The 24,441-nt window shown below is 54.2% G+C and overlaps 4 protein-coding genes and 1 long non-coding RNA gene across 13 annotated transcripts; 2 read left to right on the forward strand and 3 right to left on the reverse strand.

The window, feature by feature from the left end:
* Window positions 1-877: 877 nt before the first annotated feature.
* Window positions 878-9,666, reverse strand: ANP32E (acidic nuclear phosphoprotein 32 family member E). 2 transcript variants are annotated; one of them, XM_030291365.4, is made up of 7 exons: window positions 9,384-9,666; window positions 7,701-7,850; window positions 7,068-7,190; window positions 6,243-6,405; window positions 5,369-5,523; window positions 4,488-4,539; window positions 878-3,578 (listed from the first exon to the last, which is right to left on the reverse strand). In XM_030291365.4, exons 1-7 carry the CDS (start codon window positions 9,435-9,437, stop codon window positions 3,511-3,513), a joined length of 765 nt encoding a protein of 254 aa, XP_030147225.1. In that variant the 5' UTR covers window positions 9,438-9,666; the 3' UTR covers window positions 878-3,510. The 2 variants fall into 2 exon arrangements, with proteins under 2 accessions (XP_030147225.1, XP_030147226.1); XM_030291366.4 differs by having other exon boundaries at window positions 878-3,575; window positions 9,384-9,665.
* Window positions 9,667-9,934: 268 nt separating this feature from the next.
* Window positions 9,935-18,232, forward strand: LOC116809303 (uncharacterized). 3 transcript variants are annotated; one of them, XR_012051916.1, is made up of 3 exons: window positions 9,935-9,989; window positions 10,788-16,111; window positions 17,679-18,232. It is a non-coding gene; the product is annotated as an uncharacterized lncRNA (long non-coding RNA). The 3 variants fall into 3 exon arrangements; XR_012051917.1 differs by lacking the exon at window positions 9,935-9,989 and adding an exon at window positions 9,990-10,053; XR_012051918.1 differs by lacking the exon at window positions 9,935-9,989 and adding an exon at window positions 10,246-10,258.
* On the reverse strand, window positions 11,551-16,345 carry LOC115498426 (uncharacterized). Of its 3 annotated transcripts, none has more exons than XM_072918477.1 (6): window positions 15,810-16,345; window positions 14,033-14,101; window positions 13,750-13,838; window positions 13,304-13,426; window positions 13,105-13,210; window positions 11,551-12,548 (listed from the first exon to the last, which is right to left on the reverse strand). In XM_072918477.1, exons 1-5 carry the CDS (start codon window positions 16,135-16,137, stop codon window positions 13,127-13,129), a joined length of 693 nt encoding a protein of 230 aa, XP_072774578.1. In that variant the 5' UTR covers window positions 16,138-16,345; the 3' UTR covers window positions 11,551-12,548; window positions 13,105-13,126. The 3 variants fall into 3 exon arrangements, with proteins under 3 accessions (XP_072774578.1, XP_030147234.4, XP_072774577.1); XM_030291374.4 differs by having other exon boundaries at window positions 11,551-12,630; window positions 15,810-16,344; XM_072918476.1 differs by having other exon boundaries at window positions 11,551-13,210; window positions 15,810-16,340.
* Window positions 18,233-18,703: 471 nt separating the features above from the next.
* On the forward strand, window positions 18,704-21,499 carry APH1A (aph-1 homolog A, gamma-secretase subunit). Of its 4 annotated transcripts, none has more exons than XM_072918467.1 (7): window positions 18,704-18,858; window positions 19,576-19,734; window positions 19,958-20,031; window positions 20,132-20,254; window positions 20,331-20,458; window positions 20,694-20,825; window positions 20,970-21,499. In XM_072918467.1, the coding sequence occupies exons 1-7, from the start codon at window positions 18,746-18,748 to the stop codon at window positions 21,135-21,137; spliced, it is 897 nt and encodes a 298-aa protein (XP_072774568.1). In that variant the 5' UTR covers window positions 18,704-18,745; the 3' UTR covers window positions 21,138-21,499. The 4 variants fall into 4 exon arrangements, with proteins under 4 accessions (XP_072774568.1, XP_030147223.4, XP_072774569.1 ...); XM_030291363.4 differs by having other exon boundaries at window positions 18,708-18,858; window positions 20,694-20,817; XM_072918468.1 differs by having other exon boundaries at window positions 18,708-18,858; window positions 19,576-19,710.
* A 151-nt stretch (window positions 21,500-21,650) lies between these two features.
* On the reverse strand, window positions 21,651-24,357 carry CA14 (carbonic anhydrase 14). Its single transcript, XM_041721128.2, has 10 exons — window positions 24,232-24,357; window positions 23,461-23,640; window positions 23,252-23,394; window positions 22,773-22,868; window positions 22,624-22,690; window positions 22,399-22,556; window positions 22,198-22,327; window positions 22,075-22,095; window positions 21,907-21,991; window positions 21,651-21,808 (listed from the first exon to the last, which is right to left on the reverse strand). The coding sequence occupies exons 1-10, from the start codon at window positions 24,272-24,274 to the stop codon at window positions 21,727-21,729; spliced, it is 1,005 nt and encodes a 334-aa protein (XP_041577062.2). The 5' UTR covers window positions 24,275-24,357; the 3' UTR covers window positions 21,651-21,726.
* Between the last annotated feature and the right edge of the window lie 84 nt (window positions 24,358-24,441).

Here is a 24,441-nt window from a genome sequence, read left to right on the forward strand (position 1 = left end):
CAGTGGGACAGGGTAGCGGCCGCATCCCTCGGTCCCTGCCCAATTCCATCTCCAGACGCCGGCAGTGACAGGTGCCTGGCGTTGTGGCAGCAGGTGAACTGAGTAAACCAGCGGCTGGGGCAGGGAGAGCCGGTTCCACACGGGTCATGACGGGCTGGAACCCATCAGCCACGCAGCAGGTTTTTCCTGCCTTAAGATGTGCCAGCACACCACCTGAGCTTTCTCCTTTACCGTGTGACAGCCTGGTTTTACCTCAGCCACCTGCAGCCCCAAAAGATGGATTTAACTTGTGTAAAGTCATCCTGAAAATCAGGTTCCCTGTTTGGCCCCAGAGCCAGTGGGAAATGTATGCAGAGGATAGAGGTGTGGGGCTTCAGCTGGAACAGCAATTCTTCTCCACCCTCTAAAACTAAATAAAGCATCCCAAAAAGTCACCACCCATTTCTTGCCTAATTGCTCATCCAGCAGTAGAAAAGCCTATTTGCCAAGGGCTTTCTCAAGTGCATCCAAGGGATTTTTGCCAGGAATGCTGGACTAATCCCAAGATAAAACAATGCTTTCTCTAGCTCGGGAGCAGGAGCAGCAGGTTTTTTTTTAAACATTGTTCTTGTGTGAGGAATATTTCAGCAGCAGACTTGGCTCAGGCTGCCAGGCACAAGGCAGGACCTGTGAAAAACAAATCTCAAGACTCACCCAGACTCGGATGTCTATAACATCTGTGTAAAACTTACCTGCAGTCCAAGTTCCATCCCCAGAAACACACACCACTCTGCAGGTTTCCACCCCATTTAAACAAAACCAGAAAGAAAATTCCCTTACTCCATTCCTTCCCACAGGTGGACATACCCCAAGAAGTAATCCAATACAATAGTCTCAATTTATTTGAAATAATTCGGATTGAAAACTTTTTAATTTAAAATTTACAGCACACATGGGGAGGAAACATGTTTTGTTACAACTAAAAGTTACCAGAAGAGTGCTGCAGGGCTGTTGTCTTTAATTTAACACTGTCATGGCTTTATTCAAAACACAGTTGCACAAAATCAGTTACTCCAAAGTTTCAGGAAAGAGTCGGAGAAGGAACCAAACCACACTATATACAGACTGCCATACAAAGAGCATTAAAATAGGACAAAACCTCTACAAAATATAAAACCCACCCTGACGTATTTGCATGAAAAGACCACCCACCAAGCAAAAAAGTTTCAAAAGTTATCTGGAGGCTCTGAATTCCTCATTAAAAAACGCTGTTGCTGCATGCCGAGCGGAGGACACAGGACCGGGGACGGTGACACTGGGACAGATTTTGGGTTGGTGAGGGGCTCAGGTTCCACGTGGTGGCTGCGGCACTGCGGGTATTTGGGAAGTGGGAAGTCTGGCCTAGGGAAGGGCTGTCACCCCTCGGAGCTCAGTCTGTCTGGTCTCAGGAGCTGGACTTGCTTATCCAAACAAACCCACTACCCACATTATTTTAATCCATCAAAATAGACTTTTTTTTTTTCTCCATTTAAAACTAATTTTATCTGCATTAATAACAGACAGTTAAGTAAAACCCTGACATGGAGGTGCTCTAACGTACACACTTATAAATAACAAGTTTCAATCTAAAGACAAGAAGCAAAAGGATGGGAAAACACTTTTTCTCTCAAAGCTGAGCACCAAGTAAGTGCCTCGCCCAGAACCTTCAGGACATGACAACCATGCACTGACCCACCCAGGACTCATCACAAACACAGGACTTGGTTGTGGCTGCAAAGGAAGTTTCACCACAGCTTTTCTAGTATCTTTATAGAGATATCCCTTAAAAAGCACAAAGCCCAAGGAGTCAGTTGTTCCCGAGTGTCCCACCGCCTGCCAGACTCCGCTTCGAGGCCGGGAAGGTTCGGCCCCACTACACAGCTACAGGAGAAACCCAGAGTTAAGGCTCTAGTTGGGGGGAAAAAACCACACACACAGGGAGTGGGGCTTTGCAGAACTTCAACCCTGCGTGATCTAAACTCCACCGAAGAGCTGGAGCTCACACTGAACTAGCGTGTGAAATTCCTAAGGAACATCCACAGGGAACCAGGTGATGAGGGACCGACTCGCTTAGCCCAGGAATCTCCCTCCTCCCACCTGCAGGCTCTCCCCAGTTTCTGGCAGCTATTGACAGCCAGGACAGATACAAAAATAAGTCTCTGGAATAAAGCTGTGTGTGATATTTGGTTCGGGACCTACGTGAGACAATGTCAGTCAGTGTGATACCACGACTACACTGTGTGAAACCCAGATCACGCCTGAAGGAGGAATGCCAGAAGTCAAAATTTGTTTCCAACAGGAAAAGATGATACATCGGGGCAGATTAGGAATTATAAAGGCTGCTAGATAAAAAGCTTCTCTGCACGTCCCCCGTGCTCGCTCCTGATGCGTCTCTGCAGCCACTCAATGTAAACCACCAAATATTCCCAACTGTTACACAGAAACAGAGCGTTTTACAGCCAGATTTAAACAGTTTAAGAGGTGACATGCAGAGAAGGTCCAGCTTGGGTTCATTCTTCCCTTGAACAGTTCTAGAAAAGCTGGGGGGGTGGAAAACAACACGCTTGGAGGAGTTACCCGTTCACTTCTGCATCAGAAATGCATATTTCATCTATTTTATACATTTTATAGCCATGAGTGGTGCAGAATTCCCAGAATGACAATGCAAGAGCAAAGTGAGTGAAAGTTTAACAAAGATTTCTGGCAAAAAATGTTTAAAACTACACATTAATTGCTTTGTTAATAGCTGCAGTGACAATGGACTTGGGAGAAAATTTATGGACTGCAACCCTTAAAGGATCACAACTCTTTCAGTTTGCCTAAATACACCCTTGAAAGAATCTAGTGAATACTCCAAACACTGAACATTGGAGCAAGCAGAAAACAAAAACATCTTCTGAAACCCACTGAGGCTTTACCCTGGAATACCCAAAATAGAGAGGAGCCCTCAAAAAAAAAAAAAAAAAAGAATCATAGGACACACTTTTTAAAAAACTGAAACACGGGTGTCATCTAGTTGGAGGTTTCCAGTTGAATCCATGGAAAACTTGGCCTAGAGTCAACTGATTTAAAAGAGTGGGGAATTCGCTGTAGAGCACTTTTCAGTTCAGCTTTTTAAGCTTAAAAACTTTAAAATTCTGAATGAAAACTCCCAATATTAAACCCATGGGACATGGGGTTGGATTCAGGGCTAACAATGACCGACACAGCAAGATTGTATGAAATTAAAGAGCTCCAAAGAAAAGTCTGGTGGGGGGGGGAATTTGCCAATGGCTTCAGTGATTATAGGGCTGAAAATTGTTCTCTACAGAAGGTTCCCTATGGGCTATCAGAGCTTATCTGGAATGATAAAAGGGGCAGGAATAGTAAAACCACACTTCTGCTATAAAAAGTTAACATAGGATTTCTGTCAGGACATCTATGGTACATGGACATACAGAGCTGCATAATCACTATTGCGTCTTCCGTAACTGGAGAGTCTGGTCCTGCAAATTAATCCTCCTCTTCCTCGCCTTCATCCTCGGGCTCTCGTTTCCTCTTCTCCCCTCGGACACCCTCTGCTAAGGAGAGAGGGATGCACACAGCCTGTCACGCTCTGCCCACGCAGCACGTACAGCCAGGGAGGGGAATGGGGAGCGTGTGTGGGGCAGGGTGTTCCTGCCAGAACATCCCTGCACGAGTTTCCTGCGGCCAAGGGCCGGGTTTGGGCGGTGTGCTGTGCGCTCTGCTGGTTAGGAGCACGCAGTGCAATGCTGCCCCAGCCAGCCCATTCACTCCCCAGCAGCCATCATCCGTCCCCTGGCCAGCAGCCCATCCTGACTCCAGGGCTGCGTTTGTACAAAGCAAAGAATTCACACTGCTCCTTCCCAAATTAACTGTTTTTGCAAGTGGAAAATGCAGCTCCCAAACCTGCTCGGCTGAGCACGGCATGTAGAGGAGATGGGAGCTCAGTTAGGGAGAAATTCTGGAATTCGTCTTTAAAGAAACGTGGAATTTTTTATGAAAAAAATTATTTAAAAATACTTCACTAAGCCACTTCTTGCAAAGAACACTTTGTCCCTGTAGCAGAATTGCTTATGGAGAAGCTGGATAAAGGGAAAGCACCAGCTGCCCCTGGCTGCCAGGCTTTGCCAGCAGAGACTCTGGTGCACTTGAGGGATATTTTCAATGTATATAATGTAAATAATGAGATGCACAGCATCTCATATAATTTCAAATGTAAATAATAATATAATTTCAAATATAAATAATTTCAATGTAAATAATGAGATGCACAGCAGAGCCTCACTCCTGTCCACATTGAAGAACAATTTCCAGCTGCACAGCAGTGTCTTTCAGAAAACTGTTGTTTCTTCCTCACTTTTACTTTAATTTTATTTTGTTTTTGTGTTAGTGTGCATGTCCCAAACCCACAAAAAATTATAGAGAATTGATTGTTTCAGTCACAACTTCAGTACTTGAGCACTTACCTTCTTCCTCCTCATCACCTCCTTCAACATAGTCATCATCATCCTCTTCATCCTGTACAAAAATTGGGAGACATTTTTACAATTGCTGTTTATTGAAGTCTTGCTTCCACAGTGACCCCAAGCAGAAATCCAGGAATTCCCAGCACTTTCCCCACCAGGGCATCAATCAGCCCTAGAGACTCATTTCTTTGATTTTCCCCACTGTTCACTTCTTTGAGCCAGCTCAAGGTTATTGCAAAATTAACTGTGAGAGAGATGCCAGCAGCTCTAGATTGCCTTTGAACCCACAGTCAGTAAGAGCCTAGAGGAAAAGGTGCCTAACTCTCAAATTACTGTGAAAACTAATAAGTTGTGTTGGTTTGTCTTGTTCTAAAGCTGATAGATGAGGAATGTAAACGAATTAACAATCAGCTCCAGAGAATTCGACAAACCCAACTCTTGTTTTTCTATCCCTCTGCTTGGTGGAATTTTGTACACAGGGGAGTGTGACAAGTCAAAATGGGGAAACAAGCCTCTGACAGCGGCCCTTGGAATATTGGAATTAAACCCGCTCCGCAGGAAGGAAACTCTTCTCAAAAGACTGGGTGGCCACAGGGGCCTTCAATCCCAAATGGGGGTGCTGCTTTGGGGCACAAACCCCACACCGGGCACAATTCTGGTGAGACCTTGCAGAGGGGAGGATCTGAGCAGGACCCAGGGCTTTACTGCTGTCCTGTAATTTGTGTGACCAGTTTATAGCTACAAGAAGTCTACTCATCACCTTCTGAAAGGTGGCTGTTTTCTGTGCTCTGAGAACTGTACCAGAACTGTTTTCTGTAACCACAGATCTGCACAGGAGCTTCTCTTTGCTTCCTGCATTTGGCAGCATTTACAAACTTTACCTGAATTTCTTCTTTCATCAGGTATGAAAGACCAACTTCCTCCTCCTCTTCACCTTCCCCCAAATCTGAAGCTCCATCATCTTCATCATCTTCCTCTTCATATTCTCCTGGAGGCCCAGCTTCATTCTCATCATCATCATCATCTTCATCCCCTTCTGCAGTGAAGGACACACATAAAAGACCAGAAGTTCAGTTCCATTCACTCCTCTCTGAGTATTGCAGGCTGGGCTGGTCCTAATAGTTTTTTTTCCTGAAGGATTTGGGGATTTAATTTTTTTTCTAAATCCAGGCAACACACTGGAAATGACCGTGATTGTGACCAAGTTAAATTTTGTCACTTTTTCTCTAAGAAAGACTCCCAAGTATTTTTCCATCACAAGCTTCAGACAAAACTCTTGATGTCTGAAGCAGCTACAAATACAAACTCCTGCCATCCCTAACAGCCCCCTTAAGGATTGCAACCAAGCTGGGACCAAAAGGAACTAGGTAAGCTTTTGGAACTAAAATTTGTATTATACTGAAGCAGGGGCCTGAAACCATTACAAAACCCTGTAAAATTGTAATTTTTTATTCAAAATAGTGTGCATGTCCCCTTGCTCTGTGTCACTCAGTGGCACAAAGGGCTTTAGTGCTGGCAACAAGAATATTTGTGTCTTTGCAGAAGTATCTTTAGTCCAATTCCCTTAAGCCCAGGTGGCTCCTGCAGGACTGGAATCTTGGTTTTGCTCTGTATCAGTGCACTAATACCAAACACACTCTGGACTCTGCTCTTCAGGAGCACGAGCAGCACTGTGTGCTCAGGAAGACCCCACACTACATGGAGATCTTTATTCCAGCATCCCATTCCTGCCCCCAGTTTGTTTCAGGAAGTTACCATCATCATCATCTTCTGAGTCTGGTGCCTCGTTGTCCTCCTGATCAAACCCATCCAGGTATGTGATCTGCTGGAGCAGCTCAAAGATGCTGTCCCTGTAGTCCTCAAGGTTTGTAATCTCACAGTTGAACAGGTCAAGACTCTTCAAATTCTTCAGATTTTGCTGAAAATAAATGAAAATAAATGAAAAGGCTTCCAGATACAGCAGGCTCACAACCCAAGAGTAACAGAATATACTTTATAATCATCCCTCGTTTCTAGTCAGAATTTTTCTCCCTCAAAGTTCAGTCCAAGTTGAATCAAATCCCCACGGAAGGCACTCGTGTGGAATAACTCCCACACAGCTCCCAAACCTTGGAAGTTGAGTTATGCTTGCAGAGCCCAGTTCTGGACAGAAACCCCAGTCATGCAGAAAAATGGGTGAATGGATCACCACTGGCAGCTCCCTCCTCTGCTTCACTGTCCCACTCCCGGCTGTATCACACCCGTGTCTGAGTCACTTCACATTTTGTTGGAAACTCCTCAGACAAACACACCTTAACAAACAAGCACAGGGGATTCAGCACGACACACCTTGGCCACTTTTTCTTCAAAGACACAACAAGCCAAACCGTCTCTGATTTGGGACATCCCATTCCTGCCACATTTTCCAGCAGTGGGGTTACACATGCTGTCTTATAACCCTGGCACCTATGAGTCCATGAAACTGGGCCAACCACGAGACTGATGAACATTTGTACAAATCCATTGCAAAAATATTAAGGGTTCTTGCCAAAAATTAGTATTTATTACATCTCCCCAGAGCTCCTCCCACTTCATACTTACAAGAGCTTCCACAGTGCCAAGATCTTTGATTTTGTTGCCACTTAGATTTAGATATGTGAGATTAGGACATCTCTCTGCAAGGACCTCCAGGCCTCCGGAAATGACGTTGTCGCTCAATTCCAGCTATTTTACAGAAAAAAAGGAATTAATAAATAGATTTTCAGCCTTAGATTCAGCTGCATCATTGTTAATTGTTGTCCTTTTAAGAATGGAATCGCTTTTAAAGACTCGCCCAAGGTAACAAGCTTTGGCTGTCAAAAAGTTCCTTCAAGTTGAGAATTATAAACTGCTCCTTAGAGTCTCATGGGTTTGGGCACTTCAGTTTTAAATTACCAGGACTGGAGTTCACTGCCAGCATTGAGTGACCCAAAAGCCTCCTACCAAGGCACCCTGCTCAGCTGGACCTTCACAATGTCCAACCAGTTACTGCCCCGAGAGTCGCTGACCAAACCCAACTCGACATAATCAACTGCAAACACCCGAAACTATTTCAGTTCTTAAAAATACATTTCAGAGGCCCACAAAACACCTTCAGCACCACACGAGTCCAACCACGAGTGCTGAAAAGTGCCACCACAGCTTGTCACCCCTGCCTCTGCCACCCCAAAGCGCTGGCAGGCAGGAGGTACCCACCTTTCGGAGTTTACTCAACGTGGGGAGTTTGGCCAGCGATGTCAGCTCAACGTTGGCCATGCTGAGAAACTGGAGCTCCTTGAATGAGTCATTGAGCCCTTCGATCTCCCCGTTGCTGGACCGGCAGTTATCGAGCACCAACTCTGTCACCTGCAAACAGGCCAGCGAGGCACGTGTGGGTGTCACAGCAGTGAATTCCCACACTCGCCCGAAAGCCACCCCAGGGACTGGGCAATGGCTGCAGCTTTGGGGTTTCACTTAAAATCAGGCCAGATTCCTACCCTGAAATCACCAACACCTCATTTAAAATCACCCACCTAATTTAAAAATAATGCAGCAGTTTCTAGTCCTCTAAAGAACACGTTAAACTCTGCAAAAAGTGCCACCTGAGCCCAAAACTCCATTGACAGAGTACACTGGTACAGCTCCCCACAGAAGCACTGTAGCTAACCAACTGCTGACTTCTCCTCCTTTAACTCTGCATAACCAAACTCATAAAACCAGTTTCTCTCTGAACTTAAAACTGTCTGACTCCAGATTATTTTCCCAGAGAGTCCTAGGAGGTTAATGGAAACCAAATAAAAAACTTCCTTGGGCCCAAGCTACTCAATAACCAATACAGGTCACTTACTTGGAAAAGCAGCAACAAGAAGCAGCCAATTAATTTTAAATTATTTTATCTAGAGTGGAACATCCACTTGGCAAAGGACATGCACAAGGTGACTCTTCTTTTCCCTGCACACTAACAAAATTTTGGGAGTGTTGCAGACCCCAATCAGCACAGGGCCAGCTTCCCACTATTACTTTATTTTTTCGTTAAAATGCGCCCATTATTCCATGCAGACACCAAATTTGAAGGCAAGCTGCTGGGAAGAGAGGGAGGTTCCCAGCTTCATCCCCAGCAGCTGCACGCTGGCAGCGCGACGAGGCCTGTCCGGGTACCTGCCACCCGCAAACACGGGCGCGTTAAAACAACAATTTTGGGCAGTTTTCCCCCCACCAAAACGCACGTGCGGCGGGTCAGGGAAAGCGAACGTCTCGGGACTTTACTCTTGGGGCGAACCGGGCGCCGGTTTTTCCCCGGTGGCGAAGCGGGAGCGATGCTCCGGAGCCCGGGAGGCGGCGGGGGCAGCGCCGCGCACGTGCGCTCCCGCCTTGCCAGGGGTTCGGGGCTTTTTTTATCTTTTATATATATATTTTTTTTTTTTTTTTGGGGGGGGGGCTCTTTCCTAAGAAATGGAAAGTTGGAAGCGCGGGGGCAGGGGTGGGGTGGGGAAGCGGGAGGGGGTGTAGAGACCCCACTGCACGCCCGGCGGGGCGGCGGGAAACAACGTTAATTATACTAATTAAAGGCGCCGGAATGAGCGACGGGCCGCGGCCGGGGCCGCCGCTGTGACCTGTTTACTGCGGCCGGGGGAAAGCGGCGGATTAACGTCGGGGGAAGCCGAGGCCGCCGCGCCCCCCGGGAACTTCGGGGCACCCCGAGAGAGCGGGCGGAGGGGGAACGAGAGCGGCCCGCGGGTCCCGGGGCCGCGCCGGAAGCGCCGCCCGCGCCCCGCCGGGCCCTGCGCCACGGCTGACCCAGATTCGGCAGCGGTGCCGCCGGGCCTGCGCGGCCCGAGGCGGCAGCGACGGCCCCACGGGGCGGGGGGAGCGCGCCCCACCGGCCCCGCCGCCCCTCACCTTCTCGGGGGCCCGGTTCCGCAACTCCAGGTTGATGCGCTTCTTCATCTCCATTGCCCCCCCTCCCGCGGTTCCGCACTGGCGAGGGAGGGTGGCCGAGAGCGGCCGCGAGGGTCGCTGCGGCTGCGGCGGGCGCCGGGAGCGCACCGGGAGTGGGTCGGGGGTCGCCGGGGCCGCCCCGGCCGCGCCGCTCCGCAGCAGCTCCGGCACCGTCAATGGCCGCCCGCACACTGCGCCTCCATGACACGGCGCATGGCGCCCCCCCCCGGCCACGCCCCGCCCCGGGGCGGGGCTTCCGCGCGCCGCGCCGCCATTGGCGCGGGGGGCGCCGCGCCATTGGCCGAGCGCGCTGCCCGTCAGGACGCGCGGGGGCGGGGCTTGTGGCGGCGCGCGGGGGCCGGCGGGGGCGCGCGCCCTGAGCGGGAGGGGCGGGGCCGGGGGCCGTGGCTCTGGGGCGGGCGGGGCCGGGGGTCGCGGTTGTGAGGGGATCGCGGCTCTGGGATGGGCGAGGGTCGGGGGTCGCGGCTCTCAAGGGGTCGCGGCTCTGGGGTAGTCGGGGGTCGCGGTTGTGAGGGGGCCGTGCCTCTGAGGGGTCGCGGCTCTGGGGTAGGCGGGGGTCGGGGGTCGCGGTTCTGAGGGGGCAGTGCCTCTGAGGGGTCGCGGCTCTGGGGTAGGGGGGGTCGGGGGTCGCGGCTTTGAGGGGTCGCGGCTCTGGGATGGGCGAGGGTCGGGGGTCGCGGCTCTGAGGGGACCGCGCTTCTGAGGGGATCGCGGCTCTGGAGCGGGCGGGGTCGGAGGCTGCAGCTTTGAGGGGTCGCGGCTCTGGGATGGGCGAGGGTTGGGGGTCGCGGCTCTGAGGGGATCGCGGCTCTGGGGTAGGCGGGGGTCGGGGGTCGCGGTTCTGAGGGGATAGCGGCTCTGAGGGTTCACGGCTCTGGGTTGGGTCGGGGGTCGGGGGTCGCGGCTCTCAGGAGGCCGCACCTCTGAGGGGACCGTGCCTCTGAGGGGTCGCGGCTCTGGGATGGGCGGGGGTCGGGGGTCGCGGCTCTGAGGGGCTCACGGCTCTGACAATGTCCTGGTCGCCATCCCAGGCAGGGGTCGGGGGTCGCGGCTGCTTGACGGCATCACTGACAACGCATGCAGGTTCACACACCTGGGGAATAGCCCAATTCCTAAAATCTGGGCTCATATCCCGCTCTGTGTGGATACATGGGATTTGTATCCCCCTCGGGTTGCATGTATGGGATTTATAATCCCCCCGGGGTGCGCAGATGGGATTTATATTCCCCTCTAGTTGGATATATGTAATTTAGATCTCCCCAGGTGGATATATAGGATTTATGTCCCTATGGAAATTATTTTCCTATTTAAAATTAATAAGTAATGAGTGTTTCTCTTGTGAAGCTTTTCTCCTGGAAAATGATCCTTGAAAAGAGCCTGTGAGCCACCGATATCCCTCATGCCCAGGCAGGACAATTCTGGGACAAGCAGTTCTAAATATTTACATCTTGACTCTTTTAACTTTGGAGACACAACCGGAGACATTTTGGCAACTTGGTGACAGAATTAAAAAAACAAAAACAAACAAAACAAAAACCAACAGCCCAACATGGGAATCTCGGGCTTGTTCCAGCTTTGTGTAAACTCCACAGAACAAATATTTCTGGAATGGTTTGATAAGGAGCTGCTGGAGAACACCAGAGACCTGGAGAGCCTTCTGCTTGCTTCCTATTGGGAGGTAACTGGGAAAGGTTCTCACAACTGCAGAGAAAATCCTCTTTTGTGTTAAAGCTGCTTATCCCAGGGGTTTGCCAGGAGACCTGGGCAGCTGCTCATGGAGAAGTGGCCATGGAGCCGCCACCACCCTCAGAGTGGGAGGAAAAGGGTAAATCTAGGAAAGGAACTTGTGAAAGAGCCGGGAGGGTGGTGTCATTTTGGGTCTAAAGAGGTTTGGATGAATATTTGGGAGCAGAGAAGGAATGTCCAGCTGTCACACATGTGGTGTGTTTGTGTCAGGACATTGCTGTCCCAAAACACTGCTGGAAGGTGAGGGTTTGGTTTCAGGATTTGCTCTGGAAGTGATTCAATTTATAGTTAAGCCAGGTTACAACGAGCTGGTTTATCTTCTGTGTCTGCATTAGAGGGATGACTTTTAGAAATAAACTCATAACCTTCATCCACATATTTTATTTCCCTTTAATTGCTTTTTACTCCACTCCAGGGTTGGAAATCTCACTGCTGTGTGATTCTGAATAATTTTCCGGGGCGTTCTTGGCTCTTCTCAATCCACCTTTATGGCAGCACCGAGCCAGGAGGTGGCACTGCCAGGCAGCGCATCCGCTCTCGCTCTTCCCGCCGCTTCTGAACGCGTTTCGAGCTTTTTACCTTCTGCAGGAAACAAAACTTTTCTTCTTCCCAAGGCTGTGGGCTTGGATAACCTGGGAATGGTGGGCTGGCCCCGGGGCTGCTCCGTGGGTGCAGGTGGGATGGGTCGTACCTGCTCTGGCGGCTCGGGAGATTCCCCCGGGATCCAGGAGGTTTCTGGAGAGATCTGAGGGCTCTGGGCACTGGGACCACCACGGTTCTCCTGTTGGCTTGACTCAACCTCTTTTGTCCTGTAGGGTTACCTGGGTACACCTGGGCCAGTTTTCCATCTCTCCTTCCTGCTAACTCTCCCAAGGAAAAGCAACATAGGCACCGAGTGTGGGATTGCATTTTTTCTCCCCGCAAAAAGGAATTTAACTCTGATTTCCTGACCAAAATCACCCATTTCTGCGACAATTTGCTCTCCATGGAGGGGTTGGGCTGGTGGGAGGTTTTCTGATCCAGCTTCTCATCACACCCAGATATTGTGTGTGTTTTGGAAAATAAACAGTGTGAAGAGCAGTTCTGGAAGAAACAAAGTTGGAAGCACCTGGCTGTGTTTAGAGGCTTGAGAAATCCTTCTGACGGGACAAGCACTTGCATGCATTGTTTGCATTTGTTTTTCCAGTGCTGGATTATTTACCATGAGACGCCGTGCACCAGGTGTTGGGGATTTTATTGGCAGAGGTTCTTATTTACAGCGGAATCCAAGGAAACAGGAAAGGACTGAAAGGTTGCTGAGCTCTCCATGCTCGGCATCGGCTTTCCACCAAAACCTCCAGACAAAACATCTCAGCAGTTCTGGAACAGAGACAACACCTCGTGGAGAGGATGTCATCGTCAACACCTGACAATGTCCTGGTCGCCATCCCAGCCACGGTGTCTGGAAGGAGGGAAAAAGGTGAGCAGGGTGTGGCAGGATGGAGGTTGGCCACCTCCTGGGATGTTGGAGAGCTCCAGCTGTGGGGAAAAGTTGGCCAGGTGGGATGGAGCTTTGGAGGAACCTGAGCAGGAGGGTGGAACCAGCTGGTCTGTGAGGTTCATCCCAACCCAAACCGTTCCAGGGTTTTATGGAATGGTGTTTTGGTGGAGGAGCAGCAGGAGGTGCCTGGTTCCTCACACCTCGTGAAGGTCCCACTGAATACCAACAGGGAAAATGCCCTGGAAAGCTTCTCCAGGCCTTCAGTGGTGGTCAGAGCTGCTGAGGAGTTCCCTGATGTCGCAGCTGGATGGGCTGTTATCTGCCTGGAAGGGCTTGTTATCTTTCCATTGTTTTGGAAAGTTGCTGCTTCAGAAAGAATTGGATTTCCCTGGGTTCAAGGACACGCTTTGAGTGAGTGTTGAAATCCCAGAGTACCTTTGGAGGAGGAGTCTGGGCATCATAGCAGGAGACCCAGGCAGCTGAGGAGGATGATGAGGGTGAGGTGGCCCTGCAGGGACGATCCCAATGACTCCTGGAAATCCTGGTGAGCCAAGGAAAATAAATCAGTTAGGAAGTCCCGTGTTTTATTGTGCTAAAAGCCTGTGGCAGAGCTCCTGAGCTGACAGGCACCCACCTGACTGTCCTTAGCATCCCTGGAATCCCCCGGAGCTTTTGTGTTTGGTACTTCTGGAACCTTGGTGGTGGCATTCTCTTCTGGAAACAACTTGTCCCAATCCACATATCCAATGGTGTTTGCCTGGATGTGGAGAAAAAGAAATAACCTAGGATGTCACAGCATAGGATTAACTCCTGTGCAGAGAGATCCCTCCTTGGAATGGCTTTGATGGTATTTAGTTGTGAAAACAAGAAATTTCTCACTGTTTCTGTGCAAACTGGAGAAATAAATCCCAACTCAAACCATTCCATGATTGCTGTTCATGGACACTCTACTCAAACTCACTTGACTTGTTCTGTGGTCTTAAAATAGGCAAGTTTAATCCATTTATTTTTCCTTGTGGCAGAGATTTGGGTGAAGAAAACCTGTTTTTTTAGGGAAATACCAAGAGAAACCCAACTCACCTCGTAGGAATCGAACTCATAGACATACGTGGCAGGGGTTGCTGTGATGTTGTCATAGTAATAATCTTCTGTGGAAGAATAGTAATTGCCTGGAATGGAAACAGTTCCAGGTGAGGTGGCACTGTGGGGATTGGGTTGAGATCACCCAGCTTTTCCCCCTGAGCAGCCAGTGTAACTCAAATTAATCTGGACAACAATCCCTTCCCAGCCCTAGTTATCCCAACTCGCTCCCGTGGCTTGTGGAAAATGGTAAAAATGCTTAAAAAAAAAAGGCATTTCTTACTTAAATGAGCCATGTAGTCATATAAATCCTGTGCGATCTCCTCCATGTCATCTTGGAGCTCTGCCTTCCCTGGAAGCAAAGGAACAACACAGGGATCACCACGAGGAGCCTCGGGTCAAGCCGTGGGTGCCGGGTCATGGGAAGTTTCATTGATTTATTGGTGCCTTGAGCAAAACCCCTTTCCTGTGGGACTGATGGATTTACAAGCTGAGCCATCATTAGATCCCAACTAAAAGTGTGGGAGGTCAGACCAGAGCTGGGGTTTTCCTTCGTTTTTGGGTGTGGATGTGAGAGATGCAGTGGTGGGGATGGAGCCTCTGGCTGTGCTCCTGCACCCCAGACCCAGAGCTGGGCTGGATCTGCCCTGGGATGAGCCTCTCATCCAGGATCCAGCTGCTCCAGTGCCTTTGGCTGCCAAGGGCTCCCAAGGGACCTTCATGTTTCCTTAGGGCTGAGCCACTATAAATAAATTCTGACCCATGTGACATTGTCACGGCTGGAGCGAGTGGCTGATTCCCTATTCCAAACACAACATTCTGTATGTTTTCTTGGGTTTTGGGAGGATTTTTTAAAGCAAATTCATTGGGAATATTAACGTTCTGATAGTCACAGATTCATACACCAAGATACTCATGAGAATGGAAGATATGGAACAAAATAGATTTTTATAGTTTGATACTCATTTATAGTCACAAATATGATAATTATAGTACTGTCATTATAAGTGACACCATGAATAGCTGGAATGATGCTGTAGCTCCAGGTTCCTCTCCAAACCCTCCAATTTCTTCCTCTCGTATCCCTGATTTCTCAACACTGGCAAAGCCTGGCGGGGAAGCCCAAGTTCCAAAATTCTCGTTAGGGAATTTTCTGAAAACAATGACTAAGTCTGAAGACTCCAGGGTGTGACTGGGGCTCTGCCAGAGGGACCCAGCGTGGCCTCACCCATCACGGGCTCAAACACCTCGACCTGTCCCACTCCCACCCTGAGCTTTTGGGGAAATTTGGACTGAATTTGGGACCTGCCCCCCATCCCCGCTCCTTCCCACGCTCATCCTTTGGCAATGCTCGGCAGCGTTGAGCTCTGGGACACCTTATCCCAAGCACGGAGCTTTCCCAGAAAGTCACTCCAAGCTGGCTCTTGTCTACACTGGAGTCACACTAATAACAGGGCAACCTTGTCCTGAAAAGAGCTTCCAGCTGGGAATCCCCTGATGTTTCATGTTTGAATTTGTTCCTTCGGTGAAGAGAAAGGGGAAGAGAGAGAGAGGCTCTCGGGCATGACAGAGCTGCAGTTTCCAGTTCCCCTCGGCCGGTGCTGCTCTGTATCTCCCAGAGATGGGACAATATCGTGCTCATCCTTAAGCAGCTCCAGATTGGGGTTTTCTTCCCTCAATACCCTGATTCCACTCTTCCCCATCTCAAACGGCCCACGTAACTCTCAGGAAATCCTGTTGGGGTTTTTTCTCTGTGTCTCTTAATAGCTCCCAGCTGGAGTTTGCAAATGATTTGAACACAATGCGGGAAACGTTCACTATCCCACTGTTCTCTAAGCACAGTCCTTATGGAACTTTCAGTAATTTACATCGTGTATTCCCGGTGGTTTTTTCCCCACAGCCCGCTTTCTCCAAGAAAATCCCTCCAAGATCTTTCAGACCCCCCCACCTCCCCACCCGCAACATCCCAGGAGTGTGGGAACAATCAGAGCAACGAGCTAAAAATCCTAAAAATCCAACTACCCATAGAAAAGGCTGGAAAAGGCGGGGAGTGTATTTACCCGGCAGGGACTGAAGGACCAGGAGCACCGCGATGCAGAACCTCATCGTCCTGCGCTGGGTGTCGGCTGCCGGAGCGGCGCCGCTCCTTCTCGGCGGGACGCTGCCGAGCAGGAAATGAGCCGGGGGGGCTGAGCCGAGCAGCCTCCTCGGTAGCGTGGGAGGGAGCCCGGTTTGTGCCCGGGACCGGAGCGGCACCGGGCTGAGCGTGCTCCCCGCGCTGTCCGCGCCGCTGGAAGTTTCCCCTTGCAGAGGCGTTGCGGACGGCTGAATTGCAAATTTCGGGAAGTTTTCCCTCGGGAGGGTTAGTGCCGCTAGATGAGTTCTCATATGGAGGGAGGATGGTTTTGATTATGTTCTAAAGGAGCAAAGCGGAGCTATAAATAGCAAATTCTTCAGGGAGAGAAGGCAGAGATGCTGAGTGGGAGCCAGAGTCCGTCCCAACTTCCCGTAAAATCTTGGGGGATTTTTTTTGTCTTGGCTTCATTTCCCCTTCCCGTGCCTCAGTTTCTTCATCAGGAGGAAGAAACGTGAATGGTCATGGATTTATTTTATTTTATAGTGGGTAAAAACGCCCTGGGGAGAAGGCGATAGCAGAACTGCGAGGAGCCGGTGGGATTCAGGTGGGAATCCTCAGAGGAGGAAGGAAAAGGGGAAGCAAAAAAGACAGAGGTGAATCACGTGCTGTAAAATAAATATTTTGGTGACTCTTGAAGGTTAGAAAACCAGCAAAGAACAAGATGAGTCTTGCATAGTACAGGAGGAGCTCTCTTTTGGGGTGCAGAGCTGTGGAATCATGGAAGGGGTTGGGAGTGGCCTCAAAGCTCATCTCGCCTCTTGTTGATTTTAAACCAAAGATTATTGTAGATTTTAAGGATTCTAATCAATTGTAAGCCAAAATTTCCCAAAGCAGACTTTTTTCCCTACCAACAGTGGACTCAACTGTAGAATTTTTTCCAGTGCATCCCAAAGCTGGTTCCCAGCCTCCCTGGGGTTCCCTGTGCTTTGCAGAAGGAGCTTCCCCCATCCACAGGGAGATGTTTGGCAAAGGGTTAAGTGCCCAGGAATGCCGAGCAGGAAGTGAATCTCTTCAAATCCTCCTCTCCACCAGACCCTCCTCTCCCTCCTCCACAAGAATAACATCCAAACTCAGAAATCCCAACCCAAGCAGAAATTTGAACTTGTTGTGAAGAATCCCAGCAGGGCTGGGGCCAGCGGCTCAGCCGGGAGGTCCTGGGGAGCAGGGAAGGGTTAAAATTAATTCCTGGGATTAAAGGAATGGGGAGGGAAGGGGTGAGGAAGATCCCTGAGGATGGTTATGGCTTATCAGATGAGTGGGTGGGGTTGGATGGACAAACCCTTGGTGTGGGAGTCAAAATTCAGTGGGATTTGCTGACTCAGGGCTGGGAATGACTCCAGAACTGGGTGTGATGGTGTAAGACTTGCAAAAATTGGGAAAACTTGGAGAATCCATGAAGGGAAAGGGACCTGGATAAAATGTGCCCTAAGGTGCTAAAGGGGGAAACAGCTGCCCTTCCCTAGCTGTGACCAGCTGGAACTTCCCAGCAGCATCCTGCATCCCAGGTGCAGAGCTCGAATTGTGTTCCTGGATGGAAAAGGAAACCGTTCTATTTTCCTTTTCTTTTCCTTTTCCTTTTTGCCTTTTTTCTTACTCATTCTTCACATCTGGCAAAATGGAGCAAACCCATTGCAGCCACAGAAAAGAGGAAGACCAAGGGCTTTTCCATGCCTTGCTTCCTATTCCCTAGATTCCTATTTTGTTTGATATTTCTTCTTTTATATCTTTATTTTTAATTATTAAAAGGTTGGGGTTTTTTGCCAAAATCCAACAAAATCTGCCATAACAACAGAGCAGCGAGGGAAGGACACCTTTCTTGTGGGAAAACTCAACACGTGAACCAAAACAGAGGGAAAAAGGAAGGAAAAGGAGAAAAAGAGAAGGAAGAAGGAGGGTCCTGGTTCTTGCTGGACTGAGGGGGCTGCATCCCAGGGATGCTCTGGGCACCCAGAGCCTGGTGCTGTGTCGGGGAGAAGTCCTGGGAGGAAGGTGCAGCTGAAGTCAGCAGCGCTCGGGTGAGCTGTGTCATTTCCCAGCTTTAATAAGCGGAAGTGAAACAAGGAGGGAAATTAATCCAAGGCAGCCAGTAACTCCGATTCTTCCCTGAACAATGCCGTGCCCAGGAGATGGCATTCACAGGATTCCTGCGGAAGAGGCTGGAGGGGACATTGTTTGGAGTTTTCCTTGCAGGAGACGTGAAGATGGATGAAAAATCTTCATGGCTCCAGTGGCACTATCAGTGCAGAGGGAGGTGGAATCTGGAGGGAGGGGCTTTGGAGCCGTCCAGGCTGTTCTTGCTGGCTAATGGAATTTTTTAATCTAAATAAAGTTTTCCTGCTCTTCCCAGCTCCTCTGTAAATAGCAGCAGCATGGGGGTGGGGGACAGAATCAGAATGGGAGATGTGAGGGGCTTGGAATAGAGAAAAAATGCCAGTTTAAAGAGTAATTCTGGGAGGAGAGGGAAGGGGAGGGGAGGGGAGGGGAGGGGAGGGGAGGGGAGGGGAGGGGAGGGGAGGGAAGGGAAGGGAAGGGAAGGGAAGGGAAGGGAAGGGAAGGGAAGGGAAGGGAAGGGAAGGGAAGGGAAGGGAAGGGAAGGGAAGGGAAGGGAAGGGAAGGGAAGGGAAGGGAAGGGAAGGGAAGGGAAGGGAAGGGAAGGGAAGGGAAGGGAAGGGAAGGGAAGGGAAGGGAAGGGAAGGGAAGGGAAGGGAAGGGAAGGGAAGGGAAGGGAAGGGAAGGGAAGGGAAGGGAAGGGAAGGGAAGGGAAGGGAAGGGAAGGGTCTGCGTCCCCCCTGTCCCGGGACTGGTCCTACCCCCCCCGCAGGTCCTCCGGGCCGGCAGGGGGCGCTGGCCGCGGCCGCCATGGGCGCCGCCGTGCTGCTGGGCTGCGCCGCCATCGCGCTGGGGCCCGCGGCCGCGCTCCTGCTGCTGACGGTGGCGGCGGAGCCGCTGCTCCTCGTCCTGCTGGTGGCGGGGTGAGCGGGGCCGGCCCGGCGGGGCTGAGGGGACACCGGGGCGGAGCCGGCGGGGGGCTGAGGGGACACCGGGGGTGCTCTGAGGGGCCTTTGGGGGTGCTCTGAGGGGCCTTTGGGGGTGCTCTGAGGGGCCTTTGGGGGTGCTCTGAGGGACCCTTGGGGGTGCTCTGAGGGGCCTTTGGGGGTGCTCTGAGGGACCCTTGGGGGTGCTCTGAGGGACCTTTGGGGGTGCTCTGAGGGGCCTTTGGGGGTGCTCTGAGGGGCCTTTGGGGGTGCTCTGAGGGGACACCGGGGCGGAGCCGGTGGTGCTGAGGGAGCCGGGGCGGAGCCTGCGGGGGGCTGAGGGGCCTTTGGCGGTGCTCTGAGGGACCCTTGGGGTGCTCTGAGGGGCCTTTGGGGGTGCTCTGAGGGACCCTTGGGGTGCTCTGAGGGACCCTTGGGGTGCTCTGAGGGGCCCTTGGGGGTGCTCTGAGGGACCCTTGGGGTGCTCTGAGGGGCCCTTGGGGGTGCTCTGAGGGACCTTTGGGGGTGCTCTGAGGGGCGTGTGGCGGCTCCCGGGGACACCGGGGCGGTGCCGGTGATGCTGAGGGAGCCGCCGGCGGCGTGAGCAGTCCTGAGGCGAAGGGGCAGCTCCGGGGCCGCTGCGGGTCCCGGCGCGGCGGTAGCGAGCGGCTGTGCCCGGTGCCGGTGCCCAGCCCGGTGTCCCGTTTGCCGCAGGGCGTTTTTCTGGCTGCTGTCGCTGCTGGCGGCCTCGCTGCTCTGGTCCGTGTGGGTGCGGCTCAGCGGGCGGGAGGACGCGGCGCTGCTGCCGCTCGGAGCCGCCGGTGCCGTGCTGCTGCAGGAGCTCTGCAGGTTCGCCTGCTTCAAAGTGCTCAAGTAAGAGCGACCCCAGGGAGCTGTGCCGCTGGCTGGGGTGTCCCAGGGCTTGGGGGAGCCAGAGCAGATGTTGGGGCTCTGTGTCCAGAGGAACCCCACAAAGTCCCGTCCCTGTTAAAGCCCGGCAGCGAGCGGAGCCGTCTCCTCTCCCCGCGGCTCTCCCTTCCCCTCTCCTCGGGATGGGGCTCACTCTGCTCGCTCTGCTCTCTCCCTGGCGGGGCAGGAAGGCGGATGAAGGGCTGGCGACCCTCAGCGAGGATGGGCGGTCCCCGATCTCCCTGCGGCGGATGGCTTACGGTGAGCAGACCCTGGGCTGCTGCATTCAACTCTCCTGCCCTTCCCTGAGCCCACCAAGCCCGGGGCTGTGGCGGCTCCCCTGACCCCGGCTCCCCCACAGTGTCTGGGCTCTCCTTCGGCATCATCAGTGGCGTCTTCTCCATCACCAACATCCTGGCAGACTCTGTGGGGCCGGGCACCGTCGGGATCCATGGGGACTCCCAGTACTACTTCATCACCTCTGGTGAGGCCAGGGCCGTGACATGGAGGAGGAGGAGGAGGAAGGCTCTGGTGCTGAGGCTCTGTGTTTCTCCCCACAGCCTTCCTCACCATGGCCCTGGTACTGCTCCACACCTTTTGGGGCATCATCTTCTTCGATGCCTGCGAGCGACGCCGCGCCGGGGGCCTGGGGCTGGTGGTGGGCAGCCACCTGCTCACCTCAGGGCTGGTGAGGCCTGGGGGGCACCCGACCCCCCACCCACTCCCCCTCACTCCCTGCCTGGGGCCATAGGGCGAGGTACAGCCCGGGGCCTCTTGGGGTGCCCGGGCTGGAGGAGGTCAGTGAAGGATTTGGGGGCATAGAGCTCAGCAGGGGTTTGAGCTGGGTTTCCACAGGGCTGGGCACTCCTTTTGCTGCCCTTGGAGGGGTCAGGAAGGTGTGACCTGCCTCTCTGTGTCCCCAGACCTTCCTGAACCCATGGTACGAGGCCAGCCTGGGCCCCATCTTCATCCTCACGCTCTGCACTGGCCTCTGGGCCTTCAGCACCGCTGGTGGCTCCTTCCGCAACGTCCTCAAGTGCCTCTCCTGTAAGGGGGTGGGGTGTCACTTTTGGGGGCTGGGGGAGGTCAGAGCTGCTGGGATGGGGGTGGATGAGTCTTGTTGAATGGGGGCCACGTTCTGGGGGTTTCCACAAACCCCCAAACCACCCCCACCTTCTTAAACGCCCCTTTTCCCCCAGGTAAGCAGGAGCCTGAGGGCCAGGCCATGCTCTACTCGGCGCTGCAGGTGCCTCCGGAGGGGTGAGGGAGCCATGGCCCCACAGCTGGGCACTCCTGCCAAAGCCTTCACCCCTACTGCTCCGGGGGAATTTGTGTCTGTCCAGTTCCTGGGGGCTTTTGGGGTCTGACTGGTGTTCCTGGGGACTTTGGGGTCTGACCACCACCCTCTTCCCTTTGTTCCCAGATTCTGTTGACACCTTTCCCTCGGCTTGAGGCTCTGGGGAAGGCCAGGGTGGGCCAGATGCCTTGGGGGAAGTCCAGGCCTGGGGAATTCAGGGCAGGACCCTCCCATTTCCTCGTGTTTGTCGCTCTGGGGGGGGTCCCTACCCCTGGTGCAGGCACTGGTGATGGGGGTGATGCTCTGGGGGTGGGGGGCACCAGGATTGGGGTGCTCTGCCCTTCTTTCCCCTGTTCAGCTCCCAGGAGGGTTGGAGGTGCAGCGGGGAGTAAATTATTTTTTTGTAAAGAGTAAAACTATTTTACAAAAGCACAGGACACTGTGACTGCTGGGGAGAAGGGAAGGGGGGAGAGGGGTCACTCCACACGTTGTGCTCTGCTCCAGCCCTGGTTTCTTGGGGCTGACGAGATCCAGCCCCAAAACCCCTCAAAGACGCCCGTTCCCACCCCACCAAAGCCACCAGGAGGGGGAAGGGGCTTTATTTGCAGTGGGGCTGTGGGTGGGGGCTGGGGGTCAGCGTGGGCCGGCCCTGCCGGGGGTCAGCGGGAGTGTCCAGCGTCCATGGGCGAGCGGCGGGAGGAAGCTTTGAACACCACGTCCTGTGCCTGCGCCCGCCTCGCGCTGCCGGGGCAGAAACACGGGTGAGAGGGGAGTCTCTGCACCGAGCTCGGGGTCCCCCAGCTCTGGGGGTCCCTCTGAGGGGTGTGGGGGGGTCTCACCGCATCCGCTTGGCCCCGAAGTGGACGGCGAGGAAGAGGCCGACGCAGCCGGCGACGGCGCCGAAGATGATGGCGATGACCTCACCTGCGTGACACCCTGGGGTGGTCAGGGGGGTCCGGGGGTGACCCCCCAGCTCAGCCCAGCCCAGCCTCCTGGCCTGGCCCTACCTGTGGAGTATCCCTGTGGCTCTGCAAGGGAAAGGCCGGGCTCAGGGCCAGCACCTCGTGCCCAGCCGGGGCTCCAGGAGCCACATGAGGGGTGCAGGGGGCCCTTCCCACCCCTCGGCTCACCCCTGGGGAAGGACGAGAGCACCAGGCGCTGGTTCAGCTCCTGCGGGGCTCGGAAATTGTCCACCAGCAGCTGGGGCTCCTCCGGCTCGCCCTCCTCCGTGGAGTAAAGGCTTCCCTGGAGCTGCTCCAGCTGGAAGGGAAGGGGCAGCACTGGGGGAGCGCTCGCCAAACGCGGGGGGCTCCCCCCAGAGCGGGACCGACCTGGGCCCGGCTGATGCGGACGGGCTGCGGGAAGAGGGTCCAGAGGACGCTCTGGGAACAGGGCGGGGTGGTCAGGGACCCGTTGTAGCGGTAGTAGCGCTCCAGCTGCGCGGGCAGCAGCTCCCGGATGCTGAAGGAGGGGATGGCCACCGTCTGCCCTGTGGGGGCGAGCAGTTTGGGGCGTGCTGGGAGGGGGATTTGGGGTTCCACCCTCCCTCTCCTCACCTGCGTAGCGGATGCTGCCGAGATGCCTCAGGATGTTGTCATAGGCGGGGTGGGGGTCATCTCCCAGCTGGGGGAGGGAGGGGGGTCAGTGAGGGGCTGGGGGAGCGCGGGTGGGTGGGTGGGTGGGTGTGTGGGTGTGGGGTCCGTACCTCCAGGATGATGCCGAGCACGGCCAGCCCGCCCGGGTGCTGCTGAGCCGCGCTGGCGTCGGCGAAACGCTCGGCATCGAAGTGCACCACGTGCATCTGCGGCACGGCGGGGACCCCCTGAGCCCCCCGCCCTGCCACCCCAACCCCTGCCCAGCTACCCGGCTGCTGCTCCCAGACCTGCTCCCGCTCTTGTTTCCCACCCTTTTCTGCACCCCATCCCCTCCCCGCACTCGTTTCACATCCCCGGATCCGTTTCCCTCACCAGGACCCCTTTTCCATTCCCTGCAGCGAATTCCTGCAGCGCAAACCCATTTTCCACGCTGTTCCCACGCTCTTTCCCACACCGACACCCCTCCCCACAGCCATTTCCCACACGGTTCCCATGCCATTTCCTGACCCCAAACCTGTTCCCCTCCTCATTTCCCGCCCCCAGACCCGTTTTTGGAGCTGTTCCCCGGCCGGTCCCCAGTGTCCGGTACCTCGGCGGGGGCCCGGTGCCCGTCCAGCAGGTGCTCAGCGCCAGCGGCGTGGCCGGGCCGGCCCCAGTGGAAGTGGAGCTGCAGGGCAGCGAAGGCGTGGGGCAGCCCCCCGAGCCGCAGGGACGGTGGCAGTGCCAGCACGGCTGCGGAACACGGGGTCAGTGGGGCTGGCACAGCGGGGAGCGCCCGGTTCTGCCCCCGGTGCTCACCGGTGTGGCCGTTGTTGGCGAGGGTCAGCTCCGGGCTCTCGGGGTGCTCGTAGCCCTCGGGCCGCAGCGGCGGCAGGGACGGGTCCGGCTGTGCCCGTGCTGTGGCGATGTCGATGGGTGACTGCGCCCGGCCCGCGCACTCCGGGTGTCCCTCGTGCCAGTGCTGCTGCCCGTGGGGACCTGGGGGGGTCCAAACCTCGGGTGGGACCCCCCTCACCTCACCCAGGGGCTGCTTCACCCCGTCACCCAAAACGCCCTCGGTGCCCCCCAAACCAGGACACGGGTGACATTCCCAAGGGCCTTGTTAATCTGCTGGGGACATTTCTTCCAGCCGGGAGAGCGGGGACAAAGGCGAGCCCGCGGGGCCGGGGGGGCACCCATGGGTCCCCTGGGCCCGGCAGGATGGGGCTTAGCGGGATTTGGCCAAGGCCGGATCCTAATTGGATTTGGCAGCAGGAGCCTTATGTAAAGGAGCACAAAGGGACCATTGGAGCGAGGGGGGCAAGGGGGGGCAGGAGGGGAAAGTGGGGGGCTGCACCCATTCACCCCTGCCTGTCTTTTGGGGTTCACCCCCCTCATTTTGGGGGGGTGTCTTCTGTGTTCCGCCCAGTTCCTTCCCATTTGGGGCACCAAGATTAAAGGGGGGCTGTCACCCATCCACCTCCCCACCTTCTTGGGAGACCCATGTGAGCCCCACAGCTCGGAGGGTGTGGGGGGAGGTTTTGGGGAGTGGGAATAAATGGGGGGGTCCCTGCGTGGGGCCCCACTCACCCTCGTACGTCCAGTGGGGACCTGTTGGGGAGAGCGGAGGCATTGGGGTGGCAGCTCGGCTGAGCTGCCCCCCGACACGGGGGCACCTGAGGGGGGCTGGGGCTGCACCCCACAATGGGATCTGCCAGGGGCACCTCGGGGGGACTCACCAGCGGGCAGGGCGGGGGCCAGGCCCCCCAGGAGCAGCAGCACACTCAGCATGGCGGGGGG

Source organism: Taeniopygia guttata, chromosome 25 (assembly GCF_048771995.1).
Source record: "Taeniopygia guttata chromosome 25, bTaeGut7.mat, whole genome shotgun sequence".
NCBI lineage: Eukaryota > Metazoa > Chordata > Aves > Passeriformes > Estrildidae > Taeniopygia > Taeniopygia guttata.

Excerpts from the sequence above, each read along its gene's own strand:
- ANP32E (XM_030291365.4), bottom strand. The coding sequence starts at position 9,437 with ATGGAGATGAAGAAGCGCATCAACCTGGAGTTGCGGAACCGGGCCCCC. Across the intron at positions 7,851-9,383 it reads GGAACCGGGCCCCCGAGAAG|GTGACAGAGTTGGTGCTCGA; the intron begins GTGAGGGGCGGC and ends GCCTGTTTGCAG. Across the intron at positions 5,524-6,242 it reads CTCAGAAGATGATGATGATG|AAGGGGATGAAGATGATGAT; the intron begins GTAACTTCCTGA and ends CCTTCACTGCAG.
- LOC115498426 (XM_072918477.1), bottom strand. The coding sequence starts at position 16,137 with ATGAGAACTCATCTAGCGGCACTAACCCTCCCGAGGGAAAACTTCCCG. Across the intron at positions 13,839-14,032 it reads TGACTACATGGCTCATTTAA|GCAATTACTATTCTTCCACA; the intron begins GTAAGAAATGCC and ends TTTCCATTCCAG. Across the intron at positions 13,427-13,749 it reads ATGAGTTCGATTCCTACGAG|GCAAACACCATTGGATATGT; the intron begins GTGAGTTGGGTT and ends CTCCACATCCAG.
- APH1A (XM_072918467.1), top strand. The coding sequence starts at position 18,746 with ATGGGCGCCGCCGTGCTGCTGGGCTGCGCCGCCATCGCGCTGGGGCCC. Across the intron at positions 20,032-20,131 it reads CCTGCGGCGGATGGCTTACG|TGTCTGGGCTCTCCTTCGGC; the intron begins GTGAGCAGACCC and ends GCTCCCCCACAG. Across the intron at positions 20,459-20,693 it reads ACCTGCTCACCTCAGGGCTG|ACCTTCCTGAACCCATGGTA; the intron begins GTGAGGCCTGGG and ends CTGTGTCCCCAG.
- CA14 (XM_041721128.2), bottom strand. The coding sequence starts at position 24,274 with ATGCCTCCGCTCTCCCCAACAGGTCCCCACTGGACGTACGAGG. Across the intron at positions 22,328-22,398 it reads TCCGCATCAGCCGGGCCCAG|CTGGAGCAGCTCCAGGGAAG; the intron begins GTCGGTCCCGCT and ends CTTCCCTTCCAG. Across the intron at positions 21,809-21,906 it reads TTCGGGGCCAAGCGGATGCG|CGCGAGGCGGGCGCAGGCAC; the intron begins GTGAGACCCCCC and ends CTGCCCCGGCAG.